The 17670-nt window shown below is 43.7% G+C and overlaps 1 protein-coding gene across 2 annotated transcripts; it reads left to right on the plus strand.

The window, feature by feature from the left end:
• The first annotated feature begins 858 nt into the window (after positions 1-858).
• LOC132387363 (uncharacterized) lies at positions 859-9547 on the plus strand. Of its 2 annotated transcripts, none has more exons than XR_009509869.1 (2): positions 859-1613; positions 2322-3859. XR_009509869.1 is itself a non-coding variant. In XM_059959733.1 (2 exons), exon 2 carries the CDS (start codon positions 7375-7377, stop codon positions 9352-9354), a length of 1980 nt encoding a protein of 659 aa, XP_059815716.1. In that variant the 5' UTR covers positions 866-1613; positions 6218-7374; the 3' UTR covers positions 9355-9547. The 2 variants fall into 2 exon arrangements, 1 of the variants encoding a protein (XP_059815716.1); XM_059959733.1 differs by lacking the exon at positions 2322-3859 and adding an exon at positions 6218-9547 and having other exon boundaries at positions 866-1613.
• Positions 9548-17670: the final 8123 nt, after the last annotated feature.

Consider the following 17670-nt stretch of genomic DNA (forward strand, 5'->3'; position numbering starts at 1 on the left):
TCTTTCCCCGAGTTGATGATCTTCCAGCAGCACTCGCTGTCTATTTTCCAGAGCATCCTGGGAACAGCCCGAGGATCAGTGGGCCTTCTGTGACACACAAACACACACAGCTGGGCTCAGACATACAACACTCCCACATTCCTCCCTTTGTGACACCCTGCTTGCTCCGGGCCCCCAGTATGAAGCTCAAACTGTTGCAACACCTGCCCTTTAAATTCATGGCTGAGGCTGTGTTGTGTCTGTTCACTGTTTGAGTTCGATATTAAATGAAGAGCATTGAATGGGAAGGAAGGTTTGAATAGAAGAATAAAGATCTCCTCTGAAGGTATATGGGGTCCTGGTGAGAGCGTACATGGAACACTGTGCACAGGTCTGGTCTCCCTCCTGGAGACAGCCTGTGGGATGAAGGGAATGAAGAGAAGGTTTCAGAGATTGATTTGGGGGGTGCGGTAGTGTCCTCAGAGAGATTACATTGACTGGGCCTGTCTCAAAATTGGAGAAATAAGAGGTGGTCTGAGTGAGACAGACACAGTCTCACAGGGTATTGACAGAGTGGGGCAGGAATGGCGTTTTTCTTCACTGAGTGTTGAATAAGGTCACAGACTCAGAATCCGATGTCGTCTGACAGGTCGCAGATGAGGAGTGCAGCGAATCTTTGGATTTTTTCCCCACAAGGTTTCTAAATTCACAAGGAATATTGAAGGGCGGAGCGAAGATGGGAACATTGCAAGAAAGTGTCCCTGAGGTCAAAGATCAGCCATTATCGGAGTGAAAGGCCGAACTGGCGCAACGGGCCGAAAGGCAACCCCTGCTCCTGTTTCTTATTTCCTAAATCACGAGTTTACCTTTGCGCCTTGTTCTCCCTTGGCCTTCCGCCTGTCGGATTGCACAGGGGAGCGGTGAGAGCTCCGGAGATCCACCAGCAGCCGCTGCGGTTACTTCATGCTCTTGTTATTTATCGTTGTTTCTCTGTATTTGCACAGTTTGTTACCTTAAGCACTCAGGCTGATCTTTCACTGCCTGCTTCTGTTATCGTTACTATTCTACACTTTTTCTAAGTATGTCTGCAGGAAAATGCTTCTCCGGGTGGAACGTAGTGATTTATCTGTACTCTGATAATATTTACTTTGAAATTTGAGTTTCGGGGATTTTCCTTTAATTCTGTGAACAAACTGTGACTGACATCTCCAGCTCCCAGTAGCAGCCCGTTCTCACACACACAGCCAATCAGCGATCACTGCTCGGAGAGGGATGCTGCCATTGGCTGAGGGGTGTCAGTGGGCGGGACGCTGTTTGGACCGGGACCGAGTGGGCCGGAGACCGGGAGCTGCGCCTCGGGTTTCGGCTGCACCACCGGCGGGTCGTGAATCCTTTCGAAGGCAGAGCTGAAGCGACCGGCGGAGATTCCGTGAGATGTTTCAGCTACACGGAGGGCGCCCGGCCTTTCCCCGCCGAGGATCGGGGCCTGTTGTCTGGAGTTGTCTCCCAGCCCCGTCCCTTCCTGCTGGCAGACGGGAGCTGCTCCGCAGCGGCTGCCGGTGGATCTCCGGAGCTCTCACTGCTCCCCTGTGCAATCCGAACGGCTGAAAACCAAGGGAGAACAAGGGGCAAAGGTAAACTCGTGCTTTAGAAAATAAAGAACAGGAGCATGTCTGGCCGTTCGGCCCGTTGCGCCTATTCCATCCTTTCCACAGAATAGTCCTTTTTAAATCTTTTTATTGAGTTTAAACAAACATAAATGAAACACGAATACAAAGAGCTTGAGAGTACATAATTAATAGGTTAAGGTATAAATACAAATAGATGATAATAACCTCCAAAACTCATAGATGTTACAAAAAATGGAGAAAATAAATTAAACAAATCCTAACCGACATGGGCCATTGCATTATATCAATTATACACAGTAACGTCAATAACTCCGCACCTCCAACCAAATAATTAAGGATATTAAAAGTAAAGTTTAGGAAAAGTAAATTTAGCTCATATGAAAATGTTGAATAAATGGTCTCCAAATTTCTTGAAAATTAACTGAAGGGTCAAAGACAACACTTCGAATTTTTTCCTAAACTCAAACAAGAAATAGTTTGAGAAAACCACTGAAATATAGTTGGAGGATTAATTTCTTTCCAGTTAAATAGGATAGATCATCTAGCCATTAATGTAAAAAATGCAATCATCCGCCGGGCTGAGGGGGGAATAAATGACTATTATCCACCATTGGTAAACTGAAAGTTGCAGAAATAGAATGCGGTTGCAATTTGATATTCAGAACTGTTGAAATAATACCAAAAACATCTTTCCAATAATTTTCCAAACAGGGGCAAGACTAGAACATGTGGGTCAATGAAGCAACTTCAGAATGACATCTGTCACTGGTTGGATTAACATAAGAATAAAATCGAGCAAGTTTATCCTTGGACATGTGAGCCCTATGAACAACCTGAAATTGTATTAGGCATGTTTAGCACAAATAGAAGAAAAATTGATTAATTGTAAAATGTTCTCCCACTGCCCTGTGGGTATAAGAAAATGAAGTTCTTTTTCCCATTCCTTCTTAATTTTTTCTCATAGTCCTGGCTGTATTTTCATGATCGTATTATAAATGATGGCTACTAAACCCTTCTGGCAAGGATTCAGAGCCAGATTTTTTTCTGTAATGTCCATTGGACATAATTTCAGAAAAGACTAACATTCAAGAAACTTCTAACTTGCAAGTATCTAAAAAAAAAAGAGTTTTAGGCTGGATAGCTGTTCAAAGGACATAAAACTGTTATCTAAAAATAGATCACGAAAACATGTTATACCTTTTGTTTTCCATAACACAAAGGCTTGGTCCATAAAAGAGGGCTGGACAAAAAGTTAGATATAAGAGGGCTTGATTATTCAAGCCAAAGAATTTATGAAACTGAAACCTTATTCTTAGTGTATGTTTAACTATAGGATTAGTTATTTGTTTATTTTGTTCAGATAAAGCAAAAGGAGGAAAATATCCTAAAATAGAAAACAATGAGAAGCCTTGTACAGATTTACACTCCAAATTTACCCATTGTGGGTAAGGTACTACGACCAATTCTCGTGTCCAAAATATTAACTATCAGATGTTAACTGCCCAGTAGTAAAATCTTAGGCTTCTGTAAATATTTCTTACTTAATGTAGGATTTTATTCTGCCACATGTACTAAGATATTTTGCAATCAATAATATCAAAAAAAGTTTTAGGAATAAAAATTGGTAATGCATGGATTAAATATAAAAAATTGGGTAATACTATCATCTTGTTAGTATTAATTCGACCAACCAATGACAGAGATAATGGGGACCACCTGGTAACAAGTTGCTTGATTTGGTCAATTAAAGGTAAAAAAAAACTTTAAATAAACCCTTATGTTTCTTGGTAATTTTAATACCCAAATAAGTAAAATGATCTGTGACAACTTTAAATGGTAAGTGTTTATAAATTGGAACTAGCATATTTAATGGAAATAATTCACTCTTATTAAAATTCAGTTTATAGCCAGAAAAGCTACTAAACTGAGCAAGCAAGGATGGAATAGCAGGAATAGATCTCTCAGGGTCAGATATGTATAGTAACAAATCATCAGCATATAATAATAACTTATAAGTCCCTTACCCATGGGTAATACCAAAAATATTAGGTAATTCATAAATGGCAACGGCTAAAGTTTCCAAAGCAATGTCAAATAATAGAGGACTTAAAGGGCAGCCTTGCCTCGTACCAGGGGACAACTGATAAAAAGATCTTTGATTACTGGTAAGAACCGAAGCCAAAGGTTTATAATACATTAATATAATCAATGATATAAATTTCAAGCTGAAATTAAAATTCTGCAACGTTTTAAATAAATATTTATTAAATATATATTAAATAAATCATTCAACTCTATCGAACGCTTTTTCAGCATCTACGGAAATGACATTCTGGTATTTTAGATGAAGAAGTATAAATTATATTAATTTATTTTCTAATGTTAAAAGATGAATAACAGGTTTTAATAAATCCAGTCTGATCTTCAGAGATAATTTGAGGTAATACATTTTCCCATGTAGTGGCCAAAATTTTGGAAAAAATCGTAGAATCCGTATTCCGCAAGGATATTGGCCGATAGGATGCACATTCAGTGGGGTCTTCAACTTTTTTTTACGAATTGGAGAAATGGAGGCATCATAAAGAGATTGTGATTATTTACTTACAGTTAACACATCTTTAAAAATTTTTACAAAGCCAAGGAGTGAGTATAGAAGAAAAGGATTTAAAAAATTCAGCAGTAGAACAGTCCGGACCAGTGGCTTTAACTGAATTCATTGAAAAAGGGAGTGGGTTCCCTTTTCCAGACCCTGCCCGGGGACTTGTGCCTCTCCTCAGGGTTATATTTTGAACCTCTCGGACAGGGACAGGGACTGGGTTCCCCTTTCTAGACCCTACCCAGGGACTCGTGCCACTCCTCAGGGTTATATATGGAAGCTCTTGGGCAGAGACAGGGAGTGGGTTCCCCTTTCCAGACCCTGCCCAGGAACTTCCGCCACTCCTCAGGGGTATATATGGAACCTTTCTGACACAGACAGGGAGTGGGTTCCCCTTTCCCAGGCAGATGCCTGAAGGTGACCGGGAGCCACCAGAGGGGCTGATGTAATACAAGCCATGGCACGGTGGGTCACTGAGGTAAGGGAACCCATTTGAATGACAGCCCGACTGCATGCGGATTTTGAGAATTTATCCGAAAGCTACAGAAAAAAGGAGAATCCCTTGCGTACTTTATAGCTCATTTTAAGGATACGTGAGAGTCCAATGCCGGCAAACCCCTGAACAGATCAGTATGTCCAGCTGGCAGTGCAGACTTTTCTACACTGTCTCAGGCCCAAGCCTGCCCACTCCTTTAAATTAACTAATCTCAATTCCATGTGTCAGACCTGGCACCGGGTGACATAAATTCTGATGAATAGGGAGCGCAGTTGACTCTTTAAAGGGACTGTGGAAAAGCGAGAGCATGCGCAGAGAACCGGTAGTGAGGAGATGGAGTTCGGGTACCGGCGAAGAACCCAGAACGGGTGTCAGGATCGTGCGGACGGTGCAGATGAAGAGGACACTTGGCTAAGGACAGAAACGGGGTTTGTAGAAAGAGGGGACATTGGGCCAGAGATTGTCGCACTGCATTCACAGACAAGAATAATAAGCGGCAGGAAGAGAGCCTGGATGACAGTGATACTCGACAGAGTACCACATTTACTCTCCACAATCCCATTGGTCCCGGATAGGGCAGGCCAGAGGTGACGGTTCACAGTGATACTCGACAGAGTACCACATTTACTCTGCACAATCCCTTTGGTCCCTGATAGGGCAGGCCAGAGGGGACGGTGATACAGGCAGCTGTGATCTGGCTCACCACACAGACAGGCTCTTTTCTCACTGCTGCAATCAGGTAGAAGGTACAAGACCCTCAGGACTCGCCCCACCAGGGTCAGGAACGGTTACTACACCTCAACCATCGGGCTGTGGAACAACACAGGACAACTGCACTCACCTGCTCTCCATAGAGAGGCTCCTACAACAAATCATCGTACTGGAACTGTATCAAAATGAGTGAAATTGGAGGTGGTTTGACTGAGACAGATCACATTCCTGTCTCAGAATTAGAGAAATAGAATCTCACAGTGTGCTGTCTTTACGACAGTTATTTAGTTTATAATATTTTCGCTTAGTAATTCATTCAATAGTATTTTCTAGTTAGAATTAGAAGTGTTTAAAGTATATTCATTGCATGTAAAATATATCGGCATGCGATGACGTCACATCCGGTTTCGCCGCGTCTTGTGGGAAAATACCGGTTTGGAATGAGCGCGAGGGTGGGGGCTTTCCACGAGGCTCACCTGAGCAGAAGTTGTTTGCAGGCATGAGAAATCACAGTGAGAGCAACGCTGTAAGTTAATAGATAATCGATATATTGAACTAAAATGTTAATGCCGATCCTGTTAGAAGTAACGACGGTAGATAATGTTTATGCTTTCGTTAGTTAAAGAGTCGCGGATAGTTTGCATGGAGGTATATTTAAAGTAGTCAATGGAGCAGGTAAACTCTCCCTGTATACTGCACCTTAGTGTAATGTAGTTATAGTCACCTTTGCAAGTATTTACACTTGAAATGTGATATTAAGGAAGGAACAAATACTGTATCAATCTTGTATTGTTTTATCAACAGTTTTCACCATATGTTAATGTGAAGAGTGAACAGTAAATGGTTAATCTTACTGCGATCTGGTTCTTATTAACTGTGGTTTATCCGGACGTTAAATTCGGCGTTCGTTACACCCGAAGGAGAACGTTACAGTGAAAAAGCGGCATTATCAGGTGTTTCAAGTGCTGCGATGTCAGCTCAATCCAGCATCAAGTCGACGCCGCCCAGCGACAGGGGCAGTAAACCGACATCAAGTAAGCCCACCCGGGCGTTATCAGGTGTTCCAAGTGCTGCAATGTCAGCTCGATCCGGGATCAAGTCGATGGCGCCCAGCGACAAGGGCAGTAGAACGACATCAAGTAAGTCCACACAGGCAAGAGCCAAAGCAGAAGCCGCCAAGGTGCGACTGCCTTACGCCAAACAAGAAGCAGTTTTGAAAATGAAACAGGCCACCAGAGAAGTCGAAATCCAGAAAGAAAAGGCCGCCAGAGAAGCCGAAAGGGCCGCCAGACAAAGAGAAGAGGCTGCCAGAGAAGTCGTAATCCAGAGAGAAGAGGCCGCCAGAGAAGCCGAAACCCAGTTGGAAATGACAAAAATATCGACAGAGTTGCAAGTGCTGCAGCGAGAAAGAGAAGAAGAAGCTGCCATGGTGGAAGCAGAGAACATAGAAGAAGCTGAAGGGTCGCGTGATCTGACCGAAACAAGTTCTGCTTTAGAAAGGACCAGACTGGAACGCACGAGCGACTATGTACAATATCAAGCAGACAGGCAGGCTCGTCTCCCCTCTCCATACCTATTCGATAACTTCCCCAGCTATGAGGAAGAGAATTTACCCTCGCGGCTCCGCGATGAATTCAAGAATGAAAGAGCTGACAACCGATATTCTTTGACACCAAAGTTACAAAGTTCGATGCGAAGAGACGCGGAGGTTGAATCCAGGATGGCAAATTCCATGAGAAACGTGCGTTCTCAGTCATATAGGCGCCAACGTACTTCTCCAGCCCGCATGCCGCTCGCAGCCGATCCCACGCTGCAGTATTTAGCACGACGGGATCTCGTCACTTCGGGACTGTACCAGTTTGACGATAAACCCGAAAATTACCGTGCTTGGTGCTTGGCACTCCACATTCACCAACGTGATCGACGGGGTCCAGCTCAGTGCAACCCAAAGGTTGGACCTTATGGCGAAATGGCTGGGGAAAGAATCACGCGACCAGGTGAGACGCATGCGTTCAGTGTACATCAACAAACCCGAGCTAGCCTTAAGCGAAGCGTGGGAGAGACTTTGGGAGAGATATGGGGCCCCCGACATTATTGAAGCGGCGCTATATCGACGTCTGGAAAACTTTCCTAAGGTGTCAGCCAAAGACCACTTTAAGTTAAGAGAATTCGGAGATTTACTCATGGAGATCCAAGGCGCCAAAGAAGATGGCTATTCAGCTGGTCTAGTATACCTAGATACTCCATCCGGGATTAGACCAATTGTGGACAAACTTCCATTTGGGCTGCAGGACAAGTGGCTGACTGTTGCCTCAGAGTACAAGGAAGAATACGGTGGTCGATTTCCTCCCTTTGAGCACCTCACTGAGTTTGTGTGCAAGGAGGCGAAGAGGCGAAACGACCCTAGCCTCGTGGGTCCAGGTAGATCCTCTTCGAATGTTTTCAACATTGATAAACCCGTGTCAGTGCTCAAGACCGAAGCCCTTACAACTAACAACGACCCTGGCAAGTATTATCCATTGCATAACAAACCTCACCCCCTGAAAGCATGCAGAATGTTTAGGGAAAAACCCCTTGAAGAGAGGACGGCTCTTCTCAAGGAGAAAAGAATATGTTTTAGATGCTGTTCCTCAACCTCTCACCTCGCCAGAGAATGTACGATCGCCGTGAAGTGTCCGGAATGTGATAGCACGGATCACGTCGGGGCCATGCATCCCGACCTGTCACCGCAAACCGAGAGCGCTCCTTCACCCCCACAACAGGACGGCGGGGAGGGAGAGGCTCACTCCAGGTTAACAGTTGTCAGCTCGAACTGTACAGAAGTCTGCGATCAAGCTCAGTCAAGTCGTTCTTGTTCCAAGGTCTGCCTCACTAAGGTGTACCCTAAAGGAGCCAAAGACAAGGCCATCAAAGCCTATGTGATTCTGGACGATCAGAGCAATCGTTCACTAGTCAGTCCGGAGTTCTTTAAATTGTTCAACATTGAGAGTGAGCGGTTCCCATACTACCTCAAAACTTGCTCAGGCAACATGGAAACCCAAGGAAGGAAGGCAGAAGGCGTCCAGATCGAGTCCCTGGATGGTAAAGTCGTCATCTGTCTCCCTCCGCTCTTAGAGTGCAATGAAATCATGAATTACCGCGCTGAGATCCCGACACCAAGTGCGGTGCTACACCAGCCGCATCTCCACCACATCGCCAAACACATCCCAGAACTGGATCCGAAAGCGGAAATACTCCTGCTATTAGGAAGAGATGTTATCCAGGTACACAAGGTTAGGCAGCAGATCAATGGACCACTCGACGCCCCATTCGCGCAACGTCTGGATCTGGGCTGGGTGGTGATAGGAGAGGTGTGTCTCGGTGACGTACACAAACCGATGGTTAACACACTCAAGACCAATGTGCTAGAGAGTGGCCGCCATTCAATCTTTCAACCCTGCCCGAGTGTCCCGTGCATCAAGGAAGCACAACAAGGCGTTAACAAGCGCGAGGCAAGCGACGAGTCGCTGGGCCAGTCAGTCTTCGCTCTAACGAAGTATGACAACAAACTTGCACAGTCAGCTCAAGATACCATTTCTTTAAAAACCAAAGACACCAAGGTCTTCAGAGATGAAGCAAATAATGGGGTTGCCCCATTGCCTATCAGAGAACCATGCCAGCGCTCACCAGATAACAAAGAGCAGGCAGTCAAACGGTTCACGTCCTTACGGAAAACCCGGAAAAGGAAACCTGAGATGCAGCAACACACCCGATTGGCCCACGAGGTACTGTGCACCCTAATGGCAGAGGTCACAGCCATTATAAACGCACAATCATTCCTACCTGTGTCTTCTGACCCAGAAAACCCCTTTATACTTTCGCCATCAACGCTCCTTACGCAGAAGGCAGGAGCACCTCCTCCACCAGGAGACTTCTCAGACAAGAATTTGTACACAAAGTAATGGAGACAAGTCCAGGCTCTGGCAAATCAGTTCTGGTCCCGCTGGAGACAGGAATATCCACCCTCGTTGCAACAGAGACGAAAGTGGACAGAACCCCGCAGGAATCTTCAAGTTGGAGACTGAGTCTTGCTCAGGGACAAGCAAGCCACCCGCAACAGCTGGCCAACGGCCAGAATCACTGCTACATTCCCTAGCGGGGATGCACATGTCAGGAAGATCGAATTGAAGACTACCGACCAAGGCGATGTGAAAATTAACCAAAGGCCAGTTACAGAAGCTGTTCTACTTCTACCCAATGACTGATTAAGAGACTAAGTTTGTACTATGCTCATTATGACCTTACGAAGGTCAAGCGGGGAGTGTGCTGTCTTTACGACAGTTATTTAGTTTATAATATTTTCGCTTAGTAATTCATTCAATAGTATTTTCTAGTTAGAATTAGAAATGTTTAAAGTATATTCATTGCACGTAAAATATATCGGCATGCGATGACGTCACATCCGGTTTCGCCGCGTCTTGTGGGAAAATACCGGTTTGGAATGAGCGCGAGGGTGGGGGCTTTCCACGAGGCTCACCTGAGCAGAAGTTGTTTGCAGGCATGAGAAATCACAGTGAGAGCAACGCTGTAAGTTAATAGATAATCGATATATTGAACTAAGATGTTAATGCCGATCCTGTTAGAAGTAACGACGGAAGATAATGTTTATGCTTTCGTTAGTTAAAGAGTCGCGGATAGTTTGCATGGAAGTATATTTAAAGTAGTCAATGGAGCAGGTAAACTCTCCCTGTATACTGCACCTTAGTGTAATGTAGTTATAGTCACCTTTGCAAGTATTTACACTTGAAATGTGATATTAAGGAAGGAACAAATACTGTATCAATCTTGTATTGTTTTATCAACAGTTTTCACCATATGTTAATGTGAAGAGTGAACAGTAAATGGTTAATCTTACTGCGATCTGGTTCTTATTAACTGTGGTTTATCCGGACGTTAAATTCGGCGTTCGTTACACCCGAAGGAGAACGTTACACACAGGATATTTACAGCGGAAGAGCTGGAATGAAGTTTCCCATAAGGTGTGGAACCAGCGCTCGGATTCTGTGACACCGGTTCCTCAACACAGCCAAAGGAAACATCATTCCTGCCTCTACCCTGTCAATACACTGCGAGACTGTGTCTGTCTCAGTCAGACGGCCTTTTATTTCTCTAATTTTGAGACAGGCCCGGTCAGTATAATCTCTCCGAGGACACTACCTCACCTCCTAAATCAATCTGGGAAATCTCTTCATTCCCTTCATCCCACAGGCTGACTCCGGGAGGGAGACCAGACCTGTGCACAGTGTTCCATGTACGCTCTCACCAGGATCCCGAATACCTTCAGAGGAGATCTTTATTCTTGTATTCAAACCTTCCTTCCCATTCAATGTTCTTCATTTAATATCGAACTCAAACAGTGAGCAGACACAACACAGCCTCAGACATGAATTTAAAGGGCAGGTGTTGCAACAGTTTGAGCTTCATACCGGGGGCCACGGAGCAAGCAGGGTGTCACAAATGGAGGAATGAGGGAGTGTTGTATGTCTGAGCCCAGCCGTGTGTGTTTGTGTATCAGAATCAGGTTTAATATCAGCGGCGTATGTGGTGAAATTTGTCAGCAGCAGATTGCATTATTTAATAATAAAACCTACGGATTACAATAAGTATGTATAAAATTATATTTAAAGTGTAGTGCAAAAAGCGAGGGAAAATCCTGAGGAAGTGCTTATCGGCTCATTGTCCATTCAGAAATCTGACAGTGGGGAAGAAGCTGTTCCTCAACCGGGGAGTGTGTCTTCAGGGTCCTGTACATACTCCTTGATAGTAGAAATGAGAAGAGGTCATGTCCTGGGTGATTGGGGTCCTTAATGATGGATGTCACCTTTTTCTGGCATCATCTTTTGAATGTGTCCTGGATGCTGTGGAGTCCAGTGCCCATGAAGGAGCTGGCTGAGTTTACAACTTTCTGCAGCATTTTCCGATCCTGTGCAGTGGCTTCTCCACACCAGGCAGTGATGCAACCAGTTAGAATGCTCTCCACAGTACATCTGTAGAAATTTGCAAGTGTCTTTAGTGACAGACCGATTCCCCTCAGTCTCCGAATGAAATATAGCCGATGTTGTGGCTTCATTGTAACTGCATCAATATGTTGGGCCCAGGATAGTTCCTCAGAGATGTTGACAGGCAGGAAATGGAAACTGCTCACCCTTTTCACTTCTGATCCCTCGATGAGGACTGGTGTGTGTTCCCTCGACTTCCCCTTCCTGAATCCACAATCAATTCCTTTGTCTTCATGATGCTGAGTGCAAGGTTGTTGCTGTGACACCACTCAACTTGCTGATCTATCTCAATCCTGTACTCCTCCTCGTCACCGTCTGAAATTCCAGCAACAATAGTTGTGTCATCAGCAAGTTTATAGATGAGCCTAGACACACAGACGTGAGTGCAGAGAGAGTAGAGCAGTGGGCTGAGCACGCATCGTTGAGGTGTGCCAGTGTTGATTGTCAGCAAGGAGGAGATGTTATTTCTGATTCACACAGTCTGGGGTCTCAATAGACAATAGACAATAGGTGCAGAAGTAGACCATTCGGCCCCTCGAGTCTGCACCGCCATCCTGAGATCATGGCTGATCATTCACTATCAATACCCAGTCCCTGCCTTGTCCCCATATCCCTTGATTCCCCTATCCATCAGATATCTATCTAGCTCCTTCTTGAAAGCATCCAGAGAATTGGCCTCCACCGTCTTCCAAGGCAGTGCATTCCACACCTCCACAACTCTCTGGGAGAAGAAGCTCTTCCTCAACTCTGTTTTAAATAACTGACCTCTTATTCTCAATCCATGCCCTCTGGTACTGGATTCTCCCAACATCTGGAACATATTTCCTGCCTCAATCCTATCAAATCCTTTACTTATCTTAAATGTTTCAATCAGATCCCCTCTCAATCTCTTCAATTCCAGCGTGTACAAGCCCGATTTCTCCAATCTCTCTGCGGCAGACAGCCCTACCATCCCAGGAATCAACCTAGTGAATCAAAGCTGCACTTCCTCAATTGCCAGAATGTCCTTCCTTAAACCTGGAGACCAAAACTGTACACAATATTCCAGGTGTGGTCTCACCAGGGCCCTGTACAAATGCAAAAGGACATCCTTGCTCTTGTACTCAATTCCCCTTGTAATAAAGGCCAACATTCCATTTGCCCTCTTCACTGCCTGTTGCACTTGCTCATTCACCTTCATTGACTGATGAACTAGGACTCCTAGGTCTCTTTGCATTTCTCCCTTACCTATCTCGACACCGTTCAGACAATACTCTGCCCTCTTGTTCCTGCTTCCAAAGTGGATAACTTCACATTTATTCACATTGAATGACATCTGCCAAGTATCTGCCCACTCACCCAGCCTATCCAATTCTCCCTGTATTCTCCTAACGTCCTCTTCTCATGTCACACTACCACGCAGTTTAGTATCGTCAGCAAACTTGCTGATATAGTTTTCAATGCCCTCATCTAAATCGTTGACATAAATCGTAAAGAGCTGTGGTCCCAATACAGAGCCCTGTGGTACCCCACTAGTCACCTCTAGCCAGTCCGAGAAACACCCATTCACTGCTACCCTTTGCTTTCTATCTGCCAACCAGTTTTCTATCCATGTTGAAACCCTGCCCCCAATGCCATGAGCTCTGATTTTACTCACCAATCTCCTATGTGGTACCTTATCGAATGCTTTCTGAAAATCTAGGTACACAACATCCACTGGCTTACCCTCATCTAACATCCTTGTTACACCCTCAAAAAACTCCAACAGATTAGTCAAGCATGATTTGCCCTTGGTAAATCCATGCTGGCTCGGCCTAATCCTATTACTGCCATCAAGATGTGCCACTATTTTGTCCTTAATAATGGACTCAAGCATCTTCCCCACGACTGACGTTAGGCTAACAGGGCGATAGTTCTCCGTTTTCTCCTTCCCTCCCTTCTTGAAAAGTGGAATAACATTAACACTCTCCAATCTTCAGGAACTGATCCTGAATCTAAGGAACATTGGAAAATGATTACCAATGCATCCGCAATTTCCTGAGCCACCTCTTTTAGAGCCCTCGGATGCAGACCATCTGGACCAGGGGATTTATTAGCCTTCAGTCCTACCAGTCTACTCATCACAGTTTCTTTCCTAATGTCAATCTATCTCAATTCCTCTGATAACTTATGACCCTGGCCCATCCATACATCTGGGAGATTGCTTGTGTCCTCCCTGATGAAGACAGATCTAAAGTACGCATTGAATTCTGTTGCCATTTCCCTGTTTCCCATAACAATTTCTCCCAAATCATTCTTCAAGGGGCCAACATTGTTCTTAACTATCTTCTTTCTCTTCACATAGCTAAAAAAGCTTTTGCTATCCCCTTTTATATTCCTGGCTAGACTGAGCTCATACCTGATTTTTTCTCTCCGTATTGCTTTTTTAGTTAAGATCTGCTGTTCCTTAAAACTTTCCCAATCATCTGCATTCCCACTCATTTAGCCCTGTCATACTTCTTTTTCTTTAATGCTATACAATCAATGACTTCCTTTCTCAACCACCGTGGCCCCTTCCACCTCTTTGAATCCTTCCTTCTCTTTGGAATGAACTGCTTTTGCATCTTTTGTATTATCCCCAAGAATATCTGCCACTGCTGATCCACTGTCTTTCCTGCCAGGGCATCCGCCCATTTAACTTTGGCCAGCTCTTCCCTCATGGCTCCGTAGTCTCCTTTATTTATTTGCAACACTGACACCTCTGATCTGCCCTTATCCCTCTCAAATTGTAGGTAAAAACTTATCATGTTATGATCACTACTTCCTAATGTCTCCTTTACTTCAAGATCACTTATCAATTCCTGTTCATTACACATCACCAAGTCCAAAATAGCCTCGTTCCTGGTTGGCTCAAGCACAAACTGTTCCAAAAATACATCCCTTAGACACTCCACAAACTCCACAAAGTCCTCCTGGTGAGGATCCAGTGGCAGAAGGAGGTACAGAGGCCCAGGTTTTGGAGCTTGTTGATTACAATTGAGGGTCTGACTGTGTTGAACGCTGAGCTGTAATCATCAGCCTATCTTGTGTATTGCTATTGTCCGGGTGATTTGATGCTGATTGTGAGCCAGTGAGAATTGTTGACCGATAGTAGCGATTGACAAATTGCAGTGGATCCCTGCACACAGACAGGAGTTGATTGACCATGACCAACCCCTCAAAGCACTTCATTACAGTAGTGAGCGTCACTGGGCGATGGTTGTTGAGGCAGGTCACCCTGGTATTTTTGGGCACTGGTATAATTGTTGACGTTCTGAAACGCGCGTGTGTGTGTATGTCTACGTGTGTTTGCATGCTTGAGCAGAGAGACAGAGTACTTGAGGCTTTCCAGTTCGATGCAGGAATATTTCCAGTAATTGGTGTGCCTTGAAAGACGGGTCACAGTGTTGGGCCGACTATTCAGATCAGAACAAAATCATTTACCCAGCAGACTGAGCTCATAACCCGCTCTTGTGTTTCAGTGTTATTTACAAATTGAAATGTACAATTTAAAATGTGCAAAGTAAATTTATTATCAAAGTATAGGCACATCACCATGTATAATCCTGGGATTTGATTATGTTGTAAATTCAGTAAACTCAAGAACCATTATAAAATGAATGAAAGATCGCCCCCAACAAGACAAACAAAATAACCATGTGCAGAAGACAACAAAATTCAAATACAAAAGAAATAAAACCAAAAAATAACCCAGAAATAAACATCAAGAACATGAGATGAAGAGCTGTTGATTGTGTCCATTCGTTGTGGGAATAGCAAAGTTGAAGGATCTGGTCTCAATTTAGAAATTTTTTTGGTTTAGCGAATTTTTCATTATCATCTCCCAATCTCCTTAATTTTTTTTTAATCCCTTCCATGACTGACAAAGTCTTTAAGGATTGGGATGAACTCGGTATTAAGTGTCTTTGGGACTTGTTTATCTCAGGATCTCTTGCATCATTTGACCAATTGTCAAATCAATTTGCACTCCCAAAATCACATTTTTCCAGATACCTTCAAATTAGAGATTTTCTACATTTCCAATTAGCTACTTATCCTATAGGTCCTGATAAAAATTTACTGGAAGATCTTTTAAATTTAACACCTTTTGTTAATGGTTCTATTACCAGTATCTATAACTTGTTGATTGATTCTAGACAAGACTTTTTAGATAAAATAAAAAAACGCTTGGGAGGATGACCTAAATTGTCAGATTTCTGATGATAGATGGAATAAAATTCTTAAACAGGTTAATAAATCATCTACACACATGCTCGTCATTCTCTTCTACAATTTAAAGTGGTTCATAGAGCTTACATTTCTAAACAGAAGTTGTCCAGTTTTTACCCAAATGTTTCCCCACTTTCTAATAAATGCAACTCTGCTGATGCCTCTTTAATTCATATGTTTTGGTTTTGGCCTACAATTGAAAAGATTTGGCGGGAAGTATTTCATACCTTCTCCCAACTTTTTAGGATCCAATTTGACCCAAATCCCCTTACTTCCTTGTTTGGTATTATTGCAAATGAAGACATAACTTTAAATACTCCTAACCTACAGGTTTTAGTTTTTACCTCTCTTTTAGCACAAAGAGCAATCTTGCTTAAATGGAAGGAGTCAACCCGTCCTACACATCTTCAAAGGCTACGTAATATTATGTCGTATTTAAATTTAGAAAAGATCCGCTGCTCAGTCTTAAATTCGAAACAATCTTTTTATGATATTTTGGGACCTTTCCTAAATAGCGTTTCCAATTTATAAAGTTTAACAGTGCACAGACTTTGATGTATATTTTTATCTTCTCTTCTTAAGTGAATATGTTTTTTTTCTAATCCATTGTCATCCATCAGCTTTTTTCTTTGGTAGTTGGTAGGGGGTTGACTTTTTATATATATATATATATATATATATATATAACATTTATTTTATGATTTGATCTGTCTTTAAATTTTTGATTACCGAGTGCTATACCTTTATGTGTTATGCTATAACATCTTGATCAATATTATTACAATATATGAAAGTACACAAGTTATGATGAGATGTATCTATGTGTTGCACTCTGTAAATCTTTTTTTTTCTTCTGAATAAAAATATTGTAAAAAGAAAGCAGGAACTGTTGGTTGAGTGTAATAACTATTCCTGAACCTGGAGTTGATGCTCCTGAGACTCATGCACCTTCTTCCTGATGGCAGCATTGAGAAGAGAGCATGGCCTGGGTGGTGGGGGTCCTTGATGATGGATGCTGATTTCCTGCGACAGCACTCCACAGAGATGTGCTCAGTCGTGAGCAGAGTTTTACCTGTGATGTGCTGGGCCACATCCACTATGATGTGCTGGGCCATACTACTGAGGACAGAGAGTTCCCGCTTTCTTGTAATTGCACTTGTGTCCCGGGCTCGGGACAGATCCTCTGAAATGTTAACACTGTGGAATTTAAAGTTGCTGAACGTCTCCACCTTTGAGCCCCGATGAGGATTGCCTCATGGGTTCCTGTTTCCTCCTCCAAAGTCCAGAACCAGCTCATTGCTCTTGCTCTCATTGAATGAGAGGCTGCTCTTGGACCATAAGAAGCAGAATTACGCCATTTGGCCCATCAAAACTGCTCTGCCGCTTCGTCATGGTAAATCCATTATTCCTCCCAGCCCCAATTTCCTGCCTTCGCCGCGTATCCTTTCATGCCCTGACCGATCGAAAGTCCATCAACGTCTGCCTTAGCAAAAGGAAAAGCAGCATCCGTCATCAAGGCAAGATGAGATGAGGCACCTCCCACTACATACCCATCCATTTCTGTCCCTCCGCCCTCCCCACTCTCTTGCCTACAAAGCTCACTTTCACTCCTTACCATTACCTACCCAGGACTGTATACAGTGCAGGCATTACAATAAATAATAAACAGGACAGTAGGGCAAGGGGTCAGTCCAGGCTCTGGCTATTGAGGAGTCTGATAGCTTGAGGGAAGAAACTGTTACATAGTCTGGTCATAGTCCGAATGCTTCGGAGCCTTTTCCCAGACGGCAGGAAGGAGAAGAGTTTGTATGAGGGGTGCATGGGGTCCTTCATAATGCTGTTTGCTTTGCGGATGCAGTGTGTAGTATAAATGTCTGTAATGACGGGAAGAGAGACCCCGATGATCTTCTCAGCTGACCTCACTATCCGCTGCCGGGTCTTGCGATCCAAGATGGTGCAATTGCCGAACCAGGCAGTGATGCAGCTGCTCGG

This window comes from Hypanus sabinus, unplaced genomic scaffold (assembly GCF_030144855.1).
Source record: "Hypanus sabinus isolate sHypSab1 unplaced genomic scaffold, sHypSab1.hap1 scaffold_1762, whole genome shotgun sequence".
Classification (NCBI taxonomy): Eukaryota; Metazoa; Chordata; class Chondrichthyes; order Myliobatiformes; family Dasyatidae; genus Hypanus; species Hypanus sabinus.